The 23,512-nt window shown below is 42.3% G+C and overlaps 1 protein-coding gene across 1 annotated transcript in view; it reads left to right on the top strand.

Moving 5' to 3' along the window:
- Window positions 1-23,512, top strand: part of pkd1a (polycystic kidney disease 1a) — a 74,541-nt gene that overhangs the window by 13,235 nt on the left and 37,794 nt on the right. The window contains exons 2-10 of the mRNA XM_086210971.1: window positions 5,897-5,968; window positions 6,049-6,117; window positions 7,099-7,170; window positions 12,154-12,317; window positions 12,798-13,048; window positions 13,625-13,885; window positions 13,969-14,137; window positions 17,723-17,900; window positions 20,241-20,455. Coding sequence (XP_086067097.1) covers window positions 5,897-5,968; window positions 6,049-6,117; window positions 7,099-7,170; window positions 12,154-12,317; window positions 12,798-13,048; window positions 13,625-13,885; window positions 13,969-14,137; window positions 17,723-17,900; window positions 20,241-20,455 — 1,451 coding nt within the window. The remainder of the gene's footprint in view (window positions 1-5,896; window positions 5,969-6,048; window positions 6,118-7,098; window positions 7,171-12,153; window positions 12,318-12,797; window positions 13,049-13,624; window positions 13,886-13,968; window positions 14,138-17,722; window positions 17,901-20,240; window positions 20,456-23,512) is intronic.

Here is a 23,512-nt window from a genome sequence, read left to right on the forward strand (position 1 = left end):
TGCATGCATTGACAGCATGTAAGTGTGTGTGCAAGCGCGCATGTGCGCGCGCCTGTGTGTGTGTTCGTTCAACCACTGCACACAGCTGCCCTACACTTTCCAGCTGGACACCAGACAAGCGAGGCAGCAGCAGCTGGAAAAATGGACAGAATGTTCTAAAGAGGAGAGGAGCGTGTTTGTGACCCAGCCAGGCAGACTGTGAAACTGAATGTTAGACTTTTTAAACCAAATGTCTTCAATCACCCAGCTATTACCCCGTCCCCACTGCCTTTCCACACAGGGGAAAGTGCCCAACTAACCCTGAGGCCCCAACGCTCACACACACCCACACACACACCCACACACACACACACACACACACACACACACACACACACACACACACACACTCTCTCTCTCCTTCTCGTCCTGAGGTGGCGGCTGGCATCAGTTTGGGAGAGACGGGCCACAGTGGGGCTATTGTTCTCCCTCATCTCCTGCTCCATCATCCTTTAGTCCTCCTTACTTCTGTCTGCTCCTGCTCCACTTCCTGTCCCGCTCGCACAGATCTGCCCTGCCTTTTGAATATAAACAAAACCAGCAGAGCGACGCAAGGAGAAAAGAAGAAGGAAAGAAAGTGGGAGAAGTGAGTGGGTGAGGGAGTGGCAGAGGGAGGCTGAGGGGGATGAAAGAGACCACAGAGCAGTCTGTGTTTAGTGGGTTAGTGGAGCGCCGGCCTTCACTTACAGCGACTTGGAGCACTTCACCACCGTGATGAAGCTAAACTGTCCTACAATCAGACCTACAGCACAGTTTTTATCACCAAACACTCTTGTTTTATTTTCATATTGTTATGCAAAAGAATCTTTCGTCATCTACATTTCTTTAATTTAGTTCCCATCACTGCGCATTCTTCTGCTCAGATTTATCGTTTCCACTAGTGAGCTCATGCCCACTCCTCCCCTGTCGTCCCGACTGCCTGAGCAGTGTGTGTGTGTGTGTGTGTGTGTGTGCGCGCGCGCGAGTGTGTGTTCCCATCCTCCAGCTCAGAAGAAGTGGCACCAGACAGGCCTTATAAGGAGCGGTTAGATCATTGGCCACACTGTTAGCAAAACAGAACCATATGTGTGCTGTGGGTGTTTGTGAGCAGGCCTATAGCTCAAGTATACTATGCAGTGTGTGTGTTTATGTGTATGTGTGTGTGCATGTGTAAGCAAAACCATGTGTGTAAAGGTAGCTGAGAGAACAGCAGCTTGCTGCTAATAGACATACTGAAGGTCACATTATATGGTCATGCTAAACACACACACACACTTTCTCCTAATTCTCCAATACACTATGTAAGAAAGTTTTTATTTATAGTAAGAGGCTAAAACAAACACATACACACACACACACACACACCTGGCATTACATAAGATGGGGTGTTAGCCTGATGTGCAAATGATCAACTCGTAAATGTAGCGTCTTTCTGCTGCCCCGTGTCTTCTGATGGGTTTAGCAGAAGTGATCTCTCTCTCTCCCTCTCTCTCTCTCTCTCCCTCTCTCCCTCTCTCTCTTGCTCTCTATCTTTCTTACACAGCTTGTCTGGAATGTACAGATGTTTCCTTTTGGGAATGGGCGTCCTGCTCTGTTCATACACACACACAAACACACACACACTAGAAAGAGAGAGAGAGAGAGAGTGGGGAGTGCATTCTCATACACGTGCATACACATTTTTCATTTTTAATTTCTGTGAAATGAGTGTCTAATGTGAGAATAGAAATATGTTCTAGAATCTGTTAGTTTATTGTTTTCCTCCAAGCCAGCAGCATCATGTAGTCTCCCAAACTCCAAACACAAACACACACACACACACACACACACACACACACACACACACACACATACACACACACACACACACAAACACACACACAAATACAGTCTGCATTCTGTCCTCTCACAACCTCTGGCTCCTCGTTTTATTTTTTTCTCTTTCTCCCTCTTTTGTTTCCTTGCTCTCACGTGCAGCTGAGGCTTCGCGGCGGAGACGAGAGACTGAAGTCACTGAGCTCAGCCCCACTGGTCTTTCTCCTCTCTGCTCTCTGTGTTTGTGTTGGCAGTCCATCATTTTACTTTTCCTCATTTCCTTTGTCATTTATTTATCTACTGTTTTCTCTCTGAAACAACTCCAGCTACAAGTGATGACATGTTCATAGGCCTCATTGTGATGTAGTGATGGTATTGATAGTTACTGATCATTTCATGAAGGCCAGTTTTGTTCACGGGTTTAATTAAACCTCTTTACATTAGCTGTGGGTTGTCGAAATACCATCTGCTGTTACATGTTGTGTTGTGGCAGACACATCCTGGCTACACGTCATCCTTTACAGAAGAAGGAAACATCGTTTAACAGAGAGTCCCATAGAATAACGACATGATAGCTTTGTTTTTTAAAATGAATATCTAAAAATATCAATATTCCCTCCTAATATTCTAGATCATATTGCAATCACAATAGTGTTGCGTATTCGTGTTCTTTTATGGTGGTTTGTATTTAATGCATTTCAGTGAAGTGATACAATTTTGTCTGTGGTATTTTCTTCGAGTGTCTTATTACTGTATGTTTTCAGCTAATGAAAAGTATTTACTCATGTTTGTTTTTGGTTTTTTTCCTTTTTATTGGATAACTTTGAGTTAAAGTGTCGACATAAACTATGAAATCAAGTCACATCACATGTGAATTTTCTTAAAAACATCAAAACCAAACCCCATCTGGACGACAGAAGAAGGCGAGTGAATTTGGCTCCCCTTTTAACAATAGAATGGAGCAAATAAAATGAAGCAAAGCAAGGTTTTGCAATACGATGTGATAAACTATGGAAAATGAATAAATGTCCGGCTTTGTTCGGTCATCACGCAGTTTATATTCCGTCATATCAAACAGCCCGAGACGTCCCAGCTGTCCTTGAACTGCTATGACATCTCTGCTCTTCCCCCATGTGCGGCTGCTGTGTCCACCTCCACCCGTCTCCACCCGTACTAGTGTTAGCTCCAGAAATCCATCCCAGGGATCCGCTCCTCGCAGCCCACATCCTACCCATTATCATCTGTTTTTTTCCGGATGTTCCTGGTGATGACTCATCTGAAGAGTTCCAACTCCATCTACTAACTCCACTTCATTCACACATGCAAAACTGTGGAGACCTCAGGAGGATTGCCTGCTATTCTTAGAGTCCATATAAAGAATGCCGTCTAATTGCCAAACTCCTCTGTCTTATTAACACAAACAACTTCATGTGTCACTCCCACTCAGCCTCTTCTGCTCATCAAGCATCCTCTTATATGTGCTACATTTTTACCCCTACCCCACATACGGCGATGGCATTAAACCATCATACTGAGTCGTCATAATAGTTGATTCTGTGGCTGAACATTTAAAAACCTTCTTTTTGAAACATATGACCTTAAATGAGTACTGCACGTTACATTTTCACATTTTTGTCAAAAGTTTGGACACAACTTCACATTCAGCGGTTTTCTTTATTTTGACTACTTCCTACATCAGATACATACTGAAGACATCAAATATATGAAGCAAGATTTATGGAGTTATGTAGCAAAGAAAAAAGATGTTAAATAACTAAATATATGTTGGATTCCTCAAGGGAGCTCCAGTGAGCTTCATGATGTCATCACCTGAAATGGTTTTCACTTCACAGGTTCGCCTTGTCAGGGTTCATTTTTGGAATTTCTCACCTTCTTAACAGGGTTGGGACCATCAGTTGTGATGTGCAGAAGTCAGGTTGGGTCACAGCTGACAGCTCTATTTGACAACTGTTAGAATTCATATTAAGAAAGAACCAATCAGCAAAGTAAAGAGAAATAACAGTCCATCAATACTTTAAGAACTGAAGGTCAGTCAGTCTGGAAAATTGAAAAACTTTGAATGCACCTCAAAGTGCAGTCGTGTGTGTGTGAGTGTTTACACACACAGACTGGTACATACACAATTTCTATTTCTTGCTTCTAAAATTCAGTGTTTTCTGAGCAAAAATCATGAAAGTCTATCACAGCAACAGAAGCAGCCACTTGCAGCTGTTGTGACTCAAGAGGAGTGTGTGTTTATGTGAATGCATCTGCACGTGTGTCAGTGTACACAACACAAGCAACCGCCTTTTAATATAATAATCCTTTTTTTAATCATTTCTCTCGTCTCTTTTCTTCTGATGTGCAGTTCTGTATATAGGATACATCGCACATTAAGTTACAAAGAGGTGAAAAGAAAAAGCTGGTCAAAGCAAAAAATAAGCTTAGATTAAAACTCCTAAGGAGAAAAGGAAAATACAGACACCAATTGCTGTAATTGTTCTTTTTTCTTTGTCCCTCCTTGTTTCATTCCTGCAGTGTTTTATATGATGATAAACACCATGGACTCTCAATTAATACATCTGTGCACACTGACAAACACACTAACCCCATGTCTCACCTAATCGAATCTTTTTTTCCCCATACACACTATTTAATTGTAATTGGCATTTGTCTGTCTGGCACCTCATCTTCTCTGTCTCCTTGTTTGTCGTATTATTTCACCTCTTAGAGGGGGAAAAAATCGATGGAGGCTGCTACACTGACTACAATGTCCAATGTTCGAGCTGCTCCTCGTTTTTTTTTTCCTTCTTCGAGTGAGAGTACTATGAATAAATAACAGAAACTGCATAGAAATATGTACAAAATGTTAGCAATCTTTTCAGGAATGATTGTTATACTTGCAGAGGAAATGTGAGGCAGTGGTGCAACATTGTGAGTTTTTTTATCCATCACGTATTAGAAAAGATCAGTCCAGTCACTCTGTAGACGCAGTCCTGTATTTACATCGAATCTCCAGTGGATGTCTGTGAGACACGCTCAGGTTCCCGCTTAAAAAACCACATCAGAACGCAGAAGCTGCACGCTCAGTGTGGCAGGTAAACAGAGCCGCTGTAGAGACATGTTCATGTCCAGTATTTGTGCATGTTGAATTACTCTTTAACATAATTCAATAATTATTCTTTAATAGCTGCAATTTTGAGTGATTCACCATCCGCCACCATTTGTTATCAGTGATGAAGAGGAAGTCAAGATACATGACCTTATCATGTGATCATGTGGCCGTCCTGCTGATCCAAAAGGTGTATTTCAAATTGTGCAATGGATGATGAAGCCCTGTTAGTCATCACCCAAATTAGGCAATTTGTGTTTTTCCTCACTTTGATTGAGGATCGGACAATTTCAGACATCCAGCGAGTGGTTGGGTTGGACGCCTTAGACAAATACCATCTGTTATACTTCATCCTTTCTCCCTCTCTCTCTCTCTCTCTCCCCCCCCCTCTCTCTCTCTTTCTCTCTGTCTCTCTCTCTCTCCCTCCACTGATTTCCTGTCACACTCTGCAAGCTGCAATTTAGTAAAACAAAAAAAGAAGCTCTTTCAATGACTGAATAAACTGTAAACAGGACCATTTTAAAGATATAAGATGATGTTGTGCCATAACAGAGGTGATGTCCATCTGCCTGTAACCAAAAGAACAGTAATTCTGTCTCTTTTCACTGTATTTATTTTGTTTTACATGGCTCTTCAACGCCTCTTTAATTTACCTCTGTGTATGGAAGTTGTGATATAAATCATTGAATGCCAATCTGGGCCCATGTCTCCTGTATATGAGCTACGTTTTTACCTTCACTTTCCCCTGCATTTATATTCCCAGCTCTGCCAGGTGATGATCACATTTACTTGGAACATGGGGTGGCATGAATGCGCGTTAAAGAACAAGTTTGTTTGTGTGTTTGTGTGTGTGTGTGTGTGTGTGTGTGTGTGCGTGTGTGTGTGTGTGCAATAGTCTTGCTGTCACATGCATTAAAATATGAATATGTGGGTTTTTTTTTCCCTTAACAGAGATCTGTCCAAGAACCGCATCTCCTCCCTTGATACCAGTCTGCTTGACCGCCACACTGGCCTCCGAGAGCTGTGAGTACACAAACTTGTGCTGCTGTTTTAAGAAAATTAAAATTCTCTATCATCCATTTTTGTATTTATTCATATTTCAGGTACCTACAAGAGAACAGGATCAATATTCTCCCCAGAGGAGTATTCTGCTGCGGGCCGCTTTCAATTCTGTGAGTACAGAGACCAGGGACAATATGGAGAAGAGGGGAGGACAGGAGAGGAGGGAGAGGGGAGAGGAGTAAAGCAAGGAGGTGAAAAAGACCGGAGAGAGACAGGCTCGGTTTAGTCTGGATTTAAGTAGGCAGCAATCCCAGGAGCAAGTTAGCTGGACCAGAAAGCTTAAAAAAAACAACATACGTAGCGCATGCACACACACACACACACACACACACACACACACACACACACACACACACTAATCAAAGCACGATTAAGTTCAATTACAGCTTACCGCTCCAGGCTCTCCACACCTCCCTCCATCCCTCTCTCCATCTGTCCATCTCTCCCTCCATCCATTACCTTATTTCTTCCACCCATTGAATGGGCGTTTAAGAACAAGTTTGTGTGTGTGTGTGTGTGTGTGTGTGTGTGTGTGTGTGTGTGTGTGTGTGTGTGTGTGTGTGTGTGTGTGTGTGTGTGTGTGAGAGATGAGAGAGGACTCTGGTGGTTTCCATCAGCTCCTTCCAAAACCGCCACACAACGGCTCCATTATGTAGCCTGCTGGATGGATGAGGGAGGGAGGCTGAGAGAGGAGAAAAGGAGTAGGGAGAAGAGAGAGTCTACGTTTTTGTGTGTGTGTGTGTGTGTGTGTGTGTGTGTGTGTGTGTGTGTGTGTGTGTGTGTGTGTGTGTTTGCGCATGCACGTGTGTGTGAAGAGGGGAAAAGGAAAATCCCCTCAATAGTCTATCACCTGGTTGAGTGTTGATCTCCACCTGAGTCAGATGTCAGTTCTGCCCAGCAGGATTTGACGAATGATATTTTCTTTGATAACTCAAAAGTGATTTCGTATCAATTTACAGTTGTATTATAACGCAGCAGAGGCAGTTATCTGCTAAGAGTCATATTTCTCAAAGCATCATTAAATAAATCTTGACAAAATGATTCCTTGTCAGTGACATCTTAATCTAAGTGACATGTCTGTTCTGTTTCAGCAATTTGAGCAACAACCAAATCACCACCATTGAAGAAAGAATTTGCGACAACCTTTGCAATTTAACCCAAATGTAAGTAATCACTCTTCAGTCTTATTCCCTGTTTGTCTCTGTCTCACGCAACTCCCCAAGAAAAAAAAATCAAAAGATAAATCTGACACTATTGGATCCTATTTTTAAGCGCATGCATACATATGCACCAGCACATGTGACCACACGTGCTCCGGCAGCACACGTAACATAAATGAAGCTCTATTTCTGCCTACAGTGGGAGTTGGTGAGTAGTAATTACTCCTCACAAGGTCTTTGATGAGTAAAGTTTTCTTCATGTGCAGACTCTTGAGCAAAGTGAGAGTGGCACGTTGATAATAGACAGACACAAGTATCCGTCTCTCCAAGCACCAGTGGCACGGTGTTCAGATTACACTGGTAAATGGGTTCTCGCTGCTTTCAGATGTTTCTCGCAGATGCACGATTTAAGTCTCACAATTCACAGAGGGGTTGTACATTCTGGGTTTCTACCTCTGCACTGACTCAACACTATAAGCCATGGCGTAGGTACGCGTGGCTGCATACCCTACGTCGCCAACTCCGTGTCACAGTGCTTCAGACCACAACAGCTGTGACTGGTTTACTTCTTGGCATCATTTTTCCTCCTACGCATTTACACACACACACACACACACACACACACACACACCATCTCCTCTTCTGGCCTGAGCAGTTATTTCAGTAAATGTGTATTCGTTTTCTTTAATCTCAGAGCAGCCCTCACACAACCATACATTCCAGGCTCGGAATGTCACTGTGCCCACTGGCAGCAGGGAGAGAGGAATTTGGAGACTGGAACAGGGACAACCTGAAAACACAGACAAATCGGTCATGATCATCATTGAGTTCTGTGATGCAAGTCTGGAGGATGACTCTACGTACAACTTGCATCCCTCCGCAGATTTGGTGGGGTGGGGACGGAGTCGAGACCTGCAATAAGCGAGGACATTTATCAAGGAAGATTGAAGTAGTAGCACGAGGGTGGACAGCTTAATGGCGGAGGACAGCTCAGGTGGAGAGCCAGGAACAGGGCTGATGTGGCCCTGATGAGACTGGAGTCTGACATACAGCTGCGAGTACATTAATGTCCAAACCAACAGCAAGGAACTGGGGCTGAACAGACTGTGTCCACAGTGAGCAGGCAGACGCACTGGTGGAATCAGGGAACCGGAGGCTCAGAGTTCTGTTTATAGGCTCAGGAGACTGTGATGACCGCAGGTCAAAGTCAGACTTGGGCGGCTGTTGCTCTGAAAGTTTGGAGCGCTGCAATAATGACTCTGAAGATGGGAATCCACCGAGGTTGGTGTAGGTGGAGACTGCCAATGACTGATGACCAGTCGAGTGGGCGGGCATGACCTGACAGGCTTGGGCTAGTTTAGGTTGAGTTGTTTTGTCAGACGCTTCAGCAAGTTACTTTCACACTGATACTACAAGTGACATAGTGAAGGACCATCTCTATGAGAAGGAAGTCATCGGAGACATCATGGCCTGCAATGGAGGTAGAAACTCGTAATGGTGAGTTATTTGATTCCAGATACTGCAAGAGGCTTCTGTCACAGTGGGAATGACGTCAAGATCTACTGTAGAACTCTTCCTGGTACTGGTTCAGTCGGAATAATGGAGCATCTCACAGATGATAAGATTTATTGTGGGATGCAGCTTCTGGAGGAGAAGCACTTCTGGGTCTTTTTTGTGTTACTGCCTTACTTCCATGTGTAATAAAGGGGTTTCAATTTTGTTTGAACCCTACAGTCCATCCTGGAGACTTCTCAAGGAGACGTGCAATTCATGTTTTTGATTGAGATCATTTTTACTCGTGCACTTCACCTTCCCAAGATTCATCACATATCATAGGATGTGGGAAGGTGAAGTGCGGTTTAATTAAGTCCATATCCAAATGGGAAATTAAGTCAATTGGACTTTCTTGAATTAAGTGTCTTGGATGGGAGTTGAAACATTGTCAACAAAATTCAAGCAGTTTTGATATACAGTACTCTGACCTTGATGGCAGATAATAAGTGATGTTGTGTCGTGGATTGGATGAAAGACATATTTGGCATCTGCAAGAGGCCTTGAGGGCGGCACAGTGGTGCAGTGGCCAGCACTGTCGCCTCACAGCAAGAAGGCTCTGGGTTTGAACCTGGGGCTTTTCTGTGTGAGTCTCCATGTTCTCCCTGTTCCTGTGTGGGTTCTATCCAGGTACTCCAGCTTCCTCCCACAGTCCAAAGACACGAAGTTAGGTTCAACCATTCACTGCATTGACTTTAGGTGTGGCTCTGAGTGTGAATGGTTGTTTGTCTGTATGTGTTGGCCCTGTGATAGAGTGGTGGCCCGACCGGAGATGTACCCTGCCTCTGGCCCGAAGTTGGCTGGGAAATTTTTTTGTCTCCAGCCCACCGTGACCCTTAACAGTAATAAGCAGAAGGAAATGGATGGATGTAAGAGGCCTGGAAGAAAAAAACCTGAGGTTGGGGCTTGGAAGGTTGATGATCCCTAACTCAGGCAGGAGAAAGGAGCTTTGCTTCATCCTGGTCTTGTCTGGCTTTTTTAAGCTTCCTGACCCTTGACATGTGGAGAGCCTCAGCTGAATTCTACGTATCAAAGCTAGAGTGTGTATCTGGCGGAGGCTCCAAATATGTATCCATGGGTAACCATTGTCATTGTTGCTTAGCTGATGCACAGTTGCTGTTGGAGCTTTTGTAATCAGAGACACAAAAACTACTTACTCAGTGTCGCACAGACACAACATTTAAAAGCTGAATGTGAGTGTAGAGAGATTTCCCTGGCTGCAATACGGTGAATGAGCATCGTATGAATGTGTTTGACGGGGGCTTGAATGGAGGCAGTGGTAGATGTGGCGGTGAGAGGAGCAGACTGAGTGAGAGTGATGGTGAGACCCATAGACGCAGCAGGAATCGATTGTTTCACTCCTTCAACCAACTTGAGGTTTTCTGTGAGTCTGTGTTGCTCAAGGTCTACAAAGAGAGAACAGACCATTATTAGTATCAAATCTCAATAGGAAGGATGTGCCATAAAGATCATTCAATTATGTCAGGACATTCTGGATATACACGAGGTGACTGAGGTCAAAAGAAAACGAGGAGCGAAGCTATAAATATTTTCCTGCTACGGTGAAGTGATTGCACCGGAGAGCAGGGGTGCCTGCCTGGAGCGCTGGCGTTATCCTCCCTGCTTCAACTGTGATTACATGACTTCTTGATGGAGATTTCGGATGTTATTTGAATCCCCCATTGTGTTGGTACCTTCTTAAGCTAAACAGCTTAGACAAGTGATTAAAACTGTGTGGGGATGAAGGTTGGGGGGGGGGGGGGGGTCGCTGCATTTGTATTTTCGTTTCCTTCCTGTATGTTTTTTTGGTTTGTCAGGTGGATTATTACTTGGAAGATGCAGCTTTGATGGTTAAATAAATGATAAAGCACAGACATAGTTTAACCCCCGACTGCACTAAGCCTGTGAGATATATTGTTGTTGCCTCGGTGAAAAGATATTCCTATTTATTTGCATGGGCAGGATTTTCAGTGTTCGGCAAGTATTAATTCTATCATAAATCCAAGAGATTTGATCTAAAATCTTGCCAAGGGCTCCAGCACTGACAGAGCACCGGCCTTGAATGAACCTATATACTTTGGTTTTTTTATTACTGTATTTTGTACTTAATTATGCTTCACAAATGGAAACTATTTTTTCTCGTGACTAAAATTGCTCATGAATTAATGAGTAACGTTGTAATGAAACAAAGTATGACCGAGCATATGCACACATACAAGGACTGCGATTCCGCTGATCTTACTTCCACATAGTATGGTGAAAACAAGAAGAATAGTCTTGTAAAGGGGTAAACTAACATTTAAAACGAATATATACAAACGGATACTGTATTCATTTATGTTAAGAAGTATATGCAAGAGAAAGAAGACAAGAGTGCAGCTGTGTAGAGTGCAAATATGAGAATAAATTTGTTTCGAGCAAAAGTATTACAATTTTGAGATATTTGTCAAATCCGGCGCGAGGATTGGGAATAATATTTCATTGGTGTCCTATTGTCGTAATTACAATCCCACATGAAGGTTTTAGCTGCAAAACCACACAGCAAAGCAGGGCCTAGATTATCTCTCAATAATAGCAATAATGATTGAAAACCAATTATATTTCATATATTAAGTGCTTTTCTTGGTACTCAGAGATATTTTTCAAAAAGTTAAAATATTAAATGAAAACACACAAAGCTCCTCTTCTCATGGTGAAGTGGTAGGACTTTCCTCTTCCACTTTCACAAAACTGTATGGGCCAAGGATGGTAAACTTAGGCGTAATAAATAATAATTATGGCCCTGTTCTATTTAGGTGGCCCAGGATCCTGGTACTTAACAATGGAAGTTACTAAATAGAACAGGCTCATAATTAATAACACTGATTATGGCTCTTGGTGGCTTTTAAGTTTTAAAGTGAAGTAAAGGCAAGGCAAGGCAATTTTATTTGTATAGCCCGTTTTCACAAACAGTTTGTCTCAAAGGGCTTCACATGGCATCATAACAACATCCTCTGCCCTCAGACCCTCACATCGACTGAGGAAAAACTCCATAGAAAACCCTTTTAACAGGGAAAAATCTGAGAAACCTCAGGGTGAGCAACAGAGGAGGGATCCCTCACCCAGGACGGACAGACGTGCAGTAGATGTTGTTACAGACAAGAAAACAGTTTACAATACAAAATGTGGGAAACGTGGAAATGTTAATAACAGTTGAAGAAGGAAGCTTCTGGTAGGGGAGGCAGGGAGAGCAAGCCAGCTTAATGGGGGACTGGATGGCAGAACTTTGTTTAATGTCCTTAGAAACAGTGGATCAAAAGTGTTAATTGAGCGATGATATTTTCATTTAGCTGAGATTAGCTAATCACGAGCTTTAATCCTTTTTTTTTAACATTTCCATGGAGTGTTTCACCGTCACTGATACAGCACGTTCCTCCTTGTCCTCTCTTCTTCCAGTGACCTGAGCAATAACCCTTTTGAGTGCGACTGTAAGCTCTTCCGGCTGGTCAGCTGGCTCCAGGAGAAAGGGGTGCGAGTTCGACGTCCGAACGCCATGCTCTGTAAACACCCTCCTGAGCTCCGCCACCAACCCCTGCTCAACATCAGCTTGCTCACATGTGGTAATGATCAGATGCAACCTTTATTAAGGAGGTTACCCTCATCACATTATTAATGCCTTCATTGCACATGGCATGTATCAGCCTGGAAAAGTTTTCGAAAATAAATAAAATTCCAAAATTTTCGAAAACTTTGGGAATTTTCCTTCACAAATACCAGTTAAGATCAAGTGAGAAGTTTTTTTTTTGTATATTTTGATTTAATTCACTTAAGTTGTATAAAACCACCAAGCTTGTCATTAATTTTAGTTAAATGTATGCTGCTTTTGTGAATTTTTCATTCATAAATAGAAATTTCAAGCAATTAATCATCATATAAGTTTTCCTCAGGAGCATGGAAAAGTCATGGAGATGTATTTACAGGAATGATTCTGACCTCCGGATATAAGACACGAGAGTAAATCATTTCATGCCTTTGCTGACCCTGACAGCGACGGCAACAGACGTGAGACAAGCCGAGTCATACCACCTCTCCTTTTCCAGGTCTGAACTATGCAGCCTGTCTGGAGGACAGCAGCAGCGGAGGAGGAGGACGGAGCGAGCTTGTCATCTTCTCCTCCTCGACACCGGGCAACTTCACGCGTGAACAGTGTAACAGCGTGTGCTTTTCTGCATCACACCGCTATGGGGGTTTGGGGGCGAGGCACGAGTGTCTGTGCAGCACAAACTCTGAGCCAAACTTCATCAGCGAATCTCAGTGTTCGGCTGCCTGCACGAACTCCCATGTTATGAAGGTTAGCAGCGCTCAGTTGTCCAGATGCGGTCAGATGTAACAAGTTTTGTTGTGTGTTTTTGTTGTTGTTGTTGTTGTTGTTGCAGAGTCAAGAATTAATTTACGCATACCTGCAGAGCCGCATTCTAAAACTACGGTCGCGTGTTCACTTTCTAAAGAGCTGCTTCTAATACAAACCTCCTTCAGCTGTTTTGTTCTCTTGCTTTGTTTCTTCTTTTGTAAACAGCAGATTCAGGATTTCCTCTAAACCTTCCTATATCCAACCAACAACTTCCCTCTGTGGCTTGAATTGCTTCTCTACATCCTCAGATTCAGTTTCCTGCAGTGCTGCTGCACAAAGCGACTCATGAGAAGTTCTTCAGAGATCCAATTGAAAATCAGGATTTGTTTATTTTAAACCAGAGCTGTTCATAAGTTCCATTAAACCAAAATTTTATTTAAAACCATAAAAATAATAGTAAAACCACAAACATCTTAACAGTTAACAGCGAAAAAAAAAGTACTATTTTACTTTTAAATACTTCTGCATATTAACAGAAAAACCTCATCTCCCTCGTATGGTTCCATCTGTGCACAGGAATGTGGGTGGACTCTGGCCCACGATGTGTTTGCGGTGGACTTCTCGGTCTCGCTGAAGCCTCTCCCACTACAAAGTGTTCACGACCACATAGATTTCGCAGCCGCCTCCTCTGTCACTCCTGTAACACTCTCCTGGGATTTCGGAGACCTTTCATCTCGTGTCAACACAACAGGAACAGAAGTCGGCGCAGTGACACACAAATATGGACTTCCGGGACAGTATGTGGTCAGTTTGATTGCCTGGGCTGGACACAAGGAGGTGAGTGAGGCTATGGAAGACAGGCTGCATATTCCAAACAATGACATGATTTTGTAATTGTTTTTATATCTTTATGTGTTCAGGTCTCTGCACGTGGAGAGGTTACTGTTGCTCTTCCTCCCAAACTGGAGCTGCGTTGTCCAGTTCTGGCTGTTGCCAACAGGAGTCTGGAAATCACACTGATCAGCTGGGGGGCTGTTGGTGTGGACGTAGACTGGAAGATCACCAAGGATGATGTCCAGGTTGCTAAAGGTAAGAGCTAAGCAGCTAATGACACTGATTTCTGGTCTCTCATCCCATCGAGTGCTGCAGGGATGATGCGTTTTTGGAGGCTAACCTAAAAGTTAGCACAGGTTCACTCGACCTAAAGCAAATAGGATCTTTGCTGAAAATCTGCTCTTTGACAAGATAAATGTTATGACACTTCCTCGTTTGTTCAAGATAATCGTAATGAATGGAATTTTTTATGGGTTTCGAAGCCTAAACGCTACCGCAAGAAGCATCGACACCATCGTGGACACGTCAGCGTCACCCAAACCGCTTGTGCAGCTCATCTGTTTTCAATAAAATGATGTTTATTGTCTCCTGTAGTCTCGTTTAACCAGTTTTTAGCAAACGACATTTCTAATACACATAAGCACAGTGGTATTTACTGACTTATTGTAGATTTGTGTCAACCACAGACACTATTACAGGCCTCTGACTGCAAACCTGTTGACTTTTAGATGAGGGAACTGGACATTTAACACTGTTAACTTATTTATTAATTTTAGGAGCCATTCTGGGGTTTGACTCTAAACTTTAGTCAACTTTTTTTTTAATCAACTTTTTTTCAGTCTGCCTCTCCTGAACAGACTTTCCTCTGGCTTGTCTGCTTCTGACACTCTCTTACAGGTGTACCCTCCAGGGGCTTTTTAGTTTCCCCTTTTCACATTCTTGAATTTCTGTTTTCAGAGGAAAATTTTTTTTTTTTAAACAAAAAAAGATATTCGGGGAGCACTCATCGAGTTAAATATGTTGTTGTCTTGTTTACTTCCTACATGTATCTAAATACAGAGTAATCTTCACATTGTGTTTCCTTTGTTGGTTTACCAATGGGGTCACATTCTATTTAACCACCAAGATGAAGCCGACTGTAACGTTATAACGTGACAGTGTTGCACGTGCTGTTACTACTGGTTTTTATGTTCTGCATGATTACACAGAAACATTAATTTTCTAAGGTGTATTTCAAATTCTTTTAATAGACAATGGTGGGTTGTTTCTGGGCATGTGCATTAAACTAAGATGGGTTTTTTTTGGTTTGTTTTTTCAAGTCTGTAATATGATGTGTAGGCAGGAAATCTCTGTAGCACCATAATATTTAATTTCAAATTTTATGTCAAACAAATACCTGTTAACAAATTGCAGTGCATCTTCCCGTGATGTGATGAAAGACCATATTATGATTCATGTTGATTCATGGTGCAGCCCTTGTAATATTAGAGGAAACAAGTGATGAACTCGGAGATAGTCTGGATCACATTGTAGATCCCGGATCCTAAAACTGGTCCAGGGCGTTGGCAGGATATAGCAGTTAGCTGTCAGTGGTTTCTAGTTCTTTCTAGTGCTGTCTCTCTGGATCTGTGCAGTGGTGGCAGAGCTAGTCAAAGAATTAAACAGAAAAACAAGTCATTTGTCCGCCTGTGATGAGAGAACCATCTGCTTGGTGTGTGTGTGTGTGTGTGTGTGTGTGTGTGTGTGTGTGTGTGTGTGTGTGTGTGTGTGTGTGTGTGTGTGTATGTGATGACAGCTCGATCAATCAACAGCATGTTATTTCTGACTACTAGTGAGATGAAGTGTCCGCACACACAGCATCAGTTTTACCAGCTGGTGCAGAAGCAAGTCTCTATGCAAGTCTCTACCACGGAGCAAATACCTGGAAGTGTTTAATGACCACACCTCCCGTGGACAGCAGGGTACTGTTCCTCATCTTCTTAGAAGATAAATCACAGCAAAACCACTCTTTTAATCAATTCGCATAACGAGTGTACAATTTGTCTAAGCGGTGAGCTTAAACTGTATGACAGTCGCGCTCCTCCCGCTATGTTCTCAAAATTATGCCAACAGTCTCAGAAGGTTAATTACCCTCTGTATCTGTGAATGAGTCCAAGTGAAACAAATCGAAGCAACTCACTTCAGGGAACAAAATACACGTTTTCCCAGTTTGTGACACATTTTTTTAAAATTTGCTTTACAAAGCAAATGATGTGAGCGCCTCCAGCCACGAACACACACCCTGCAAGATCATTTTAGGAGTCACAGTTGTTGCAAAGACAACAGAGTGGAGGATAGGAAATATGTGATCAATAGATTGAGTTAAAATATTAGTTGGAGTCTCCTTTTTTTAAGTGATGAAGGGCAAAATGTTAGCTCTTGCTTGGTTTCCGCCAAGTCCTGAGAAGAGTATCCGTCTTCTTTCAGCTGCTCCCCTCTCTTCCACTCTTGCTGTTGACTTGGTGTCCGCCGATGTTGTTGAGGGGATTGTGTATGACGGGTTCTAAGAACCTGACGCCGCTGATGCCTGGAAAACACAAACGATGAGCTGAAATAAGCTTGAAAAAAACGCCCCGCAGTTGAGTTTTTTTTTTCCCCCGGTATGACTGACATTCTTCATTATAAACAGTCAGGTGATCAATTTTTATAAAACATAGATTGTAAAATCTGCCTCCAGAGCTCATTGAAGCTCTCACAGTTGGTTAGATGACATTGAGTGATCCATCAAATTTGTGTTTCAAAAGAAGTTATATCTTAACTCTCACACACTCTGAAATATACCTTATTTGGACACACAAACTTTACCTCTCCTCGGTCCTTTGCCCTCCCCGCTGGCCCTATTTCATAAATCCTCTCATCTCCTCTTGCAGACAGTTACTCTTATGATTGTATCTTGTGAAGCCCCGTTCGAGCCATGCACCAGGTTTTATCCTTTGTGATACGGTGAGCCAGGACTCTGCAAGGTGGCAGATGAACCCTCAGAAGGAGAGACGGCTTCACAGCTGCTTGCCCAGAGTATGCTTAAATATGTGGTCAGGCCACACTTGCATTGGCTTTAAGGTTTCTTATTCTCTTAAACCTATCCCATTTTAGTTGTCAGTGTCTTTTTATCTCCCAAATCTTTCAGACATCAAAACTCCTGTCCAAGGTTTTATTAGAAAAAAAGGGAACATTGTGAAGAGGACGCACACAGAGCACTTTTGTATCAACCGCTTGTTGTCTGATGCTTTGCCTCCTACACTGATCGATGTTATGAATGTTTTTATGTGGATTTGAAAGGACATCCAGGTGCACACAAGTAGTGTGGGGCAAAGCATTTTCCATTCATTCAAAATTTTTGGTCTGGCCTTTATACTTTTACCCGAACTGAAGACACTAGGAGTAAAAACTCCCCCAGACCCGACTAAAAGGCTTTAAAGCCGTTTGCAGCATTTTTTGTTTGATCCGGTGTGGTTGACAGTGAAATTCCCTTGCAGATTTTCTGTCCAAAACATGAACAACATGTGCATGTCATTTGTTTACTTGCTACAAGACCTCGTGAGCATTAACCAGATGCTCTGATGCTAAAATGCAACGAAATATTAACTTGCTGTTTAAAGGCCCCTTAAAATTATTGCGTATCCTTGAACTTAAAAATTCAAGTCATTTTTAAAGCATAGAGTTTTAAACGTGTTTTAATTGGTTGTGCCATCCATATGAAAATGCGCTTAAAAAAAAGCCTTTTCTGCAAAAAAAAGTAATGAACATTTCTTTCCATGATGTTGCAACAATCTGGAAAATCTTATGTCTATCCCTTGCCAGCTTCTCCTCACTGTCCGAGGGATGGGGTGTGTCATGCCGAGTCCTCACACAGTTTCCAGATTGTTCCAGGGGAGTTGAGCTGGACCGATGCTCGACAGCAGTGCTTGGACCGCGGCGGGGATCTGGCAATCGTCAGAGGTGACAAGCTGCGTAACCTGCTGGCGCCCAAAGTCACACAGTGAGTGTTTCTCCCTAAATGCAGAAATGATTCTCTTTGTGCTTTACTGTACAGCAAATTCTACATGCTGTGCACTTCTTAGTTTGAGCGTTTGTCCGGCTGAGGTAGAAACATGATTTAACTGAGTGCTCGTGTTCATACAACATCAGTAGAGGGAAACAGGAAGTGGTCCGGAACGTCACAGATAACCTTCCGGCTGTGCTACACGATGTGTCATTCCCGTTTGCATGACAAAGTCGTTCTCACCGTGATAGAGCGTATTAAGGCCAGCAACAGCGAAAGAAACATGCTGACAGTCAGCAAATATTCAAAACAGATGTTGCCAGTTTCCATCTCTGGATAACAGCAATCATGAGAGAGTAAGTAGTTTTTATGTTTTTTATTTTTATCAACCACATGCCCCGAAGCCCACTGCGTTGTAATGGGTTTGTCCTGTGTTTTTCCAGCTATCCACTTATCCACATGTTTTTCTTTTAGTACCGGCTTTGCCTTCGATTAGCATGCATTGAGATGTGAGTAGACGGGCTTCCGTCTGTGTAGTTTGATGCACATTTTTGTGTCATATTGGAAAAGGCTGACGGAAACTGCAAAATATGAAGAAAAAAAAACATATTTTACGAAAGTGTCTACGCTTGATTCAGGTTTTTTTGGGTCTTTTTCCGAAATGGGGGGTGGAAAATGTTTTGGGGGGTAAGGTCTGATGTAGCAAATCTCTAACTCACAGCTACGTGTCAGTCCGGCCGTTTCTGCCACCGTCATCCTTACTGATATTCCTCAGGAACAATTACAGCTTGTCTGAATAAATGGATTCCTCTAGACCTGTCCGTTTTTTCAGTGTGAAGCAGCTCGTTTTCTTCTACTGCTTTGTCACAGCCACAGCCATGCGTAACATTGCATGTTCTGCCATACTGCCACGCAACATCTATATGTTTGAATAATGTACCTTGACTTCTTCAGTTTTTCGGATGTGTTTTCTCAGCCCTGGCTTGGTGTTTGGTTAAAAGATGCCATCTGAGGTGCGCTAACATTAGCAGGGGCAGGAAAGACGTAAATGATTGTCACTACATAGCGTCTAACACAAAATTATTACAAAAAAAAAAAACCCACAAAAAAAACTGTCAATTTTGCATTGGATTGTATATTTTTTATTCAAAAGTAATTACTGTTATGATTAGTAGTCCTTTTTTAAAGATATTTTGACTTGTTTCATTCAAAAAAAAACATTTCTGGGATTCCTCTTCGTATCACAGTCTGAGAATCTAATGATCATTTCATATTATATGGAGACAACACTTGATAATTCTGTACAGTGTATTTTCTCTTAGGATCACCCACTGCACACACGCTGTTTGTGATGCACCACATATAGACTTCATGTGAATTCTGGATTTTTCTTTATTTTGATGAAAAGATTGTGCGCTGGTCCGAAGGCCCCCAGTATTTGATGTTTAGGTTGAAGAAGGTCACAAAACACACATCTGTAAAAGCACAGCTGCATTGTAACTTTAATACCCTGGGAGGAGGAGTACACAGTTCAGTGTGTGGGTGTGTGTGTGGGTGTATGCGTGCATGCGTGCGTGCGTGCCCTCTAGACTGAAGTGTATGAGAGGAAAAACCTGCTGGAGCTGGAGCTTCTCGTCTCCTCCGCCCCTTGCTTACGTAAGGAACTTTTTTAATCAGCGCTTTTTTTTTTTTTTTGCCACAAAGACCCCTTCTCTTGTTCCCTGAGCTTTTATTTTGAACCTTCATTCTTTCAGATGTCATTTTCGCACGTCTGAGATGTAGTTGGCTAATGTTGCAATATGTTACAAAAAGAGAAACACAAACAACAAGAAGGAAATTACTTTTATTTTGGTGAATTCTCAGATTTGGTAAATGGTCAAGGCTGCTTACATTTGTTCCTGTCTTCCTGAGGATGGTGACTCACTTTTCTTTTCAGTTAATAGCACATGAAAGAAAAATGGACCCTCGAGAACATGTGCAATTTATTAGGGGACAAAGAGTGAAAATCCAATTTCTGTGCTGTAATCACTGGGACCTATTTTACATTCCCACTGGGGCCCAATCAAAGCGCAGTTTTATGCCTTCTGGCCTGAAATCATTGCATGAACTTGGCAATTCACTGATTTCATTGTCAGCTCCTAAGTTCCAGGTCACTAATGTTTGGATGTGTTCACATTTTGGACAAATACTTTCTCTCTGTCTTGTTATCACTAATAACTTCATGAATGTTTTTGGATCACGTCATGTACAGTATATAAAAATACCAGAGCCAATTTTGACACCTGAACTGCCACGGATACCGTGTTTACCTGTATCACGTGTCTGGTCCTGCTCCAGGGAACGAGGTGTGTGGCTGGGCCTGAGTGATGTTGACTCTCCAGGGAAGCTGCGTTGGGTCAACGGTTCAGACGCTCAAGAGGGCGAAGAGGGTCTCCCCCCTCGCTCGCCAATCTCCCGTGGAAACATGTGCGTGTCACTTGATCAGCGCGCTCAGACCAGTTCGCACCCGTGCAATGCCAAACGGGCCTATGTCTGCCAGTACCGCCCCCAAGGTAGGCTTTATAAACACACACTCGGGATTACTGACACACACACGCACACAAAGAGAAGAATGTCAAATTAAATCTCAAGATTAGGGGGAATAAATAAACAAGAGGCTTTAAAAAAGAAAGTGGCCTTGATCCCTTGATACCCAGCAACAAGAGACCAACATCCAACATTTCTGGGGTGTCTCTTGAATTTTATTATAACGTTCCACCTTCTCGTCTATACCAACATTAAAAAAAACAAAAACAAAAAAACAACTAAGAAATTATGACCATTGATTCAAAAATCTTGAACCTGCGAGCTGACTAGGATCAGAAGAAGTGAACCCATCACATCTGTTGGAACATCCCTACATTTGTTGCCTGGTAGTTTCTATGTTAAGTTTTAAACTTCTTTTTACTGATTTTAGGTCACAGTATTTTAGGCCAATTGAACACGCGGAGGAGATTTTGGACCGTTAGACGGGTCTCTGCACCACCAGCGTTACTGGACTAAATGAGGGAAATCTATGTATGACAGGAACAGGACTAGGGACTCGTAGAATCTGTGCCCAGACACATTAAAGCTGTTTTGGAGGCTTGAGATGACTCACATCATTTTGTCGTTGTTTTGTTTGTTTTCGTTTTTTTTCTGTACGTCTCACATGCTTAATGGGGATGAACCACTGCAGCCCCCCCCCCCTGGTCCTCCGGCATGAGGCTGTGAGTTGCTGCAAAGTGCAGCTCTTAGCAAGTCACTGTGATTAATATAAAAAATGTCTCTGTCACTATGATAAATATAAAAAAAAATGTCTTTGTCACTGTGATAAATGTAAAAAATCGACCGTCGTGAATTGGATCCAGGATATTTAATGTTTATTTCCATTTTGTATGCTTTGTATTATGTATTATTATGCTTATGTATTTTACACCCCTAATGTGAATAATGCATTTCATCACATTTTTTTTCAAATATGTTGCAATGCATTTCAAATTTATCGACATGTTTTTTTTTCCTTTATCCACTTTCCATCTGTTTTTTATCCCCCCAGCCTATTTTACCATGATTGCTGTTGCTATAGCTTTGAAATCTATCATGTTTAGTTGTTTTTACATTCTCACTGGCCTTTGACTCACCTGTGAAGCACCTGGGGAGAAGCTGTATGAAAGGAAGGTTTGGTTGATTGACTGATCATGATTACGTGAATTATCCTGTAGCACAAACAAGCGTAGAAGCAGCAAGTGAACAACCTCTTCATGACTAATCACAGGCACAAGTCGGGCTCCCGGAAGCAACATTTATAATTAGAATACACTTGGCTTTGAAACAAATGGCTCCTTCTGCATCCGGAGACTCTCCTCTATAATTTTCATTCCTGTAATTATTTCAAAATATTATGAGAAAGTGTCTCTGTGATTTTTTTTTTTTTGGTTTTCTTTTGAAAAATAGATTTGATATCGCCTCATTTTCAGTATTCCAATTTGTCATCCCTTTCGCCTGCGCATCTAGAATTCTAGAAGAAAAACTTTACATGTGATAAAAGGATTTCTTGATTGTCACTGTTTGACTAGCTGTGATGCTAAAGAAGTGTCGTTGGTAGAGAGGCAAGAATTGCGTTTTTCTTGGCTGATTCAGATTTTTGTTTTTTGTTAGTGTGAGATGCCAATACAGATTTTTGCAGATTCTAGTTTTCTGTTAAAGAACTACGCATGGCACAATATGAAAAAACACAAACATAAAAATCAACTTTTCCTCGATGGAAAAATTGTATTTTCATAAGAACTGAAAATATGACTCCTACAGTAACGTGTTCCGCGAACTGCGTGAGCTTACTCGATCTTTTCATAAAGGGCTCTCCTGGTGCAAAGAGTTACAAATGAAATTCTACTGAAAGTGAGTCTGAATATCTTACTGATGGAACAGTGCAGCGGCATCAGTGAGGGATAGTAGAGGCTGCAGGCTAGTTCTTGGCTCAGAGCTCTTGATTCTAGCCTCGGCCGCTTTCCCTTCATTCGCTTCTTCTAACTGGGCAGGCTCAACAAAGTGATGGAGTTGAAGTGTCTGATTAGCTTTTCAATGTGGCTCCCCTACGGAATGATTTGGCCTTTTTACAAATTGAAAGCCTGACCCCTGATTTCCACCAAGTACAGCTGCGCCGCGTTCCAACTGCAACTCCAACCCCGTCGATCCTCCACACAGCTACAATCTCAAACTGTCAATTTGTTGACTTGCTCAGATTCTGCTAATTTGCTCGTTCTCATAATTTGTGCTTCTTTTTTTTAATCATGTTTACGTAGAATACATGTTTATATTGTGTACTTTGCAGGTCTGTTCTTGCGGTTGAGAGCCTGCGCATGGTGTTTCGTTTTGAAAACTGACCATAAATGCTCTGCCATTTTTGTGAAGTTTTCCTGCCTCGCTCATTCTGCATCATGCAAATTGAAGTGCCGTCCACCAAACATAGACTTTGAGCTATTCCCAGTGTGGCAAGTGACCAGTTAGGAATCAGAAAGATGTGACATCATAGACCGGTTACCAGTCAGGCCGCTTAGGCTGAAAACCATCCCATTCCGGCCCCAGAAGGGCAATCAGTATATCCCCAGTTACTGGATTTATGCTTATGTGAAAAAAATAGGGACTTCATTGGATGAACTGTAAATTGTATTTGGTAGTGCAACTTTGCTAATGCAACGCTCAGGGGCATGACGGGAGGGAGCTGGTGGGGATTACATTTCTAACAACTCAGAGCTTATAACTGGATGCTGACTGAATGTATACCAAATGTTTGTATGTAAGAAAAACATGGAACATGTGACCATTTATCACTTTCAAGTACGACTGCAGGCTCCTGTATGCAGCCAGGAGAGTTTCTACAGGTTCAGAGCCAGAGTCACTGAATAGAATACAGTGATAAAATAGTAATTTCCCTCCTCTCTCTCCATTGAAGGGATCAGATGTCATAATGTAACACCTCACTTGGGGAAGGATTAGCTTCTGACTTCTCCACATGAATCAACCCTCTGCAAAATGCACATCTGAAAATCAGAGTTTAGTTAATTCCTTTCTAGGGTGACACGGTGGTG

Source organism: Aulostomus chinensis, chromosome 8 (assembly GCF_037954235.1).
Source record: "Aulostomus chinensis isolate RoL2024-O1b breed Wild chromosome 8, RoL_Achi_v1.0, whole genome shotgun sequence".
Lineage (NCBI taxonomy): Eukaryota > Metazoa > Chordata > Actinopteri > Syngnathiformes > Aulostomidae > Aulostomus > Aulostomus chinensis.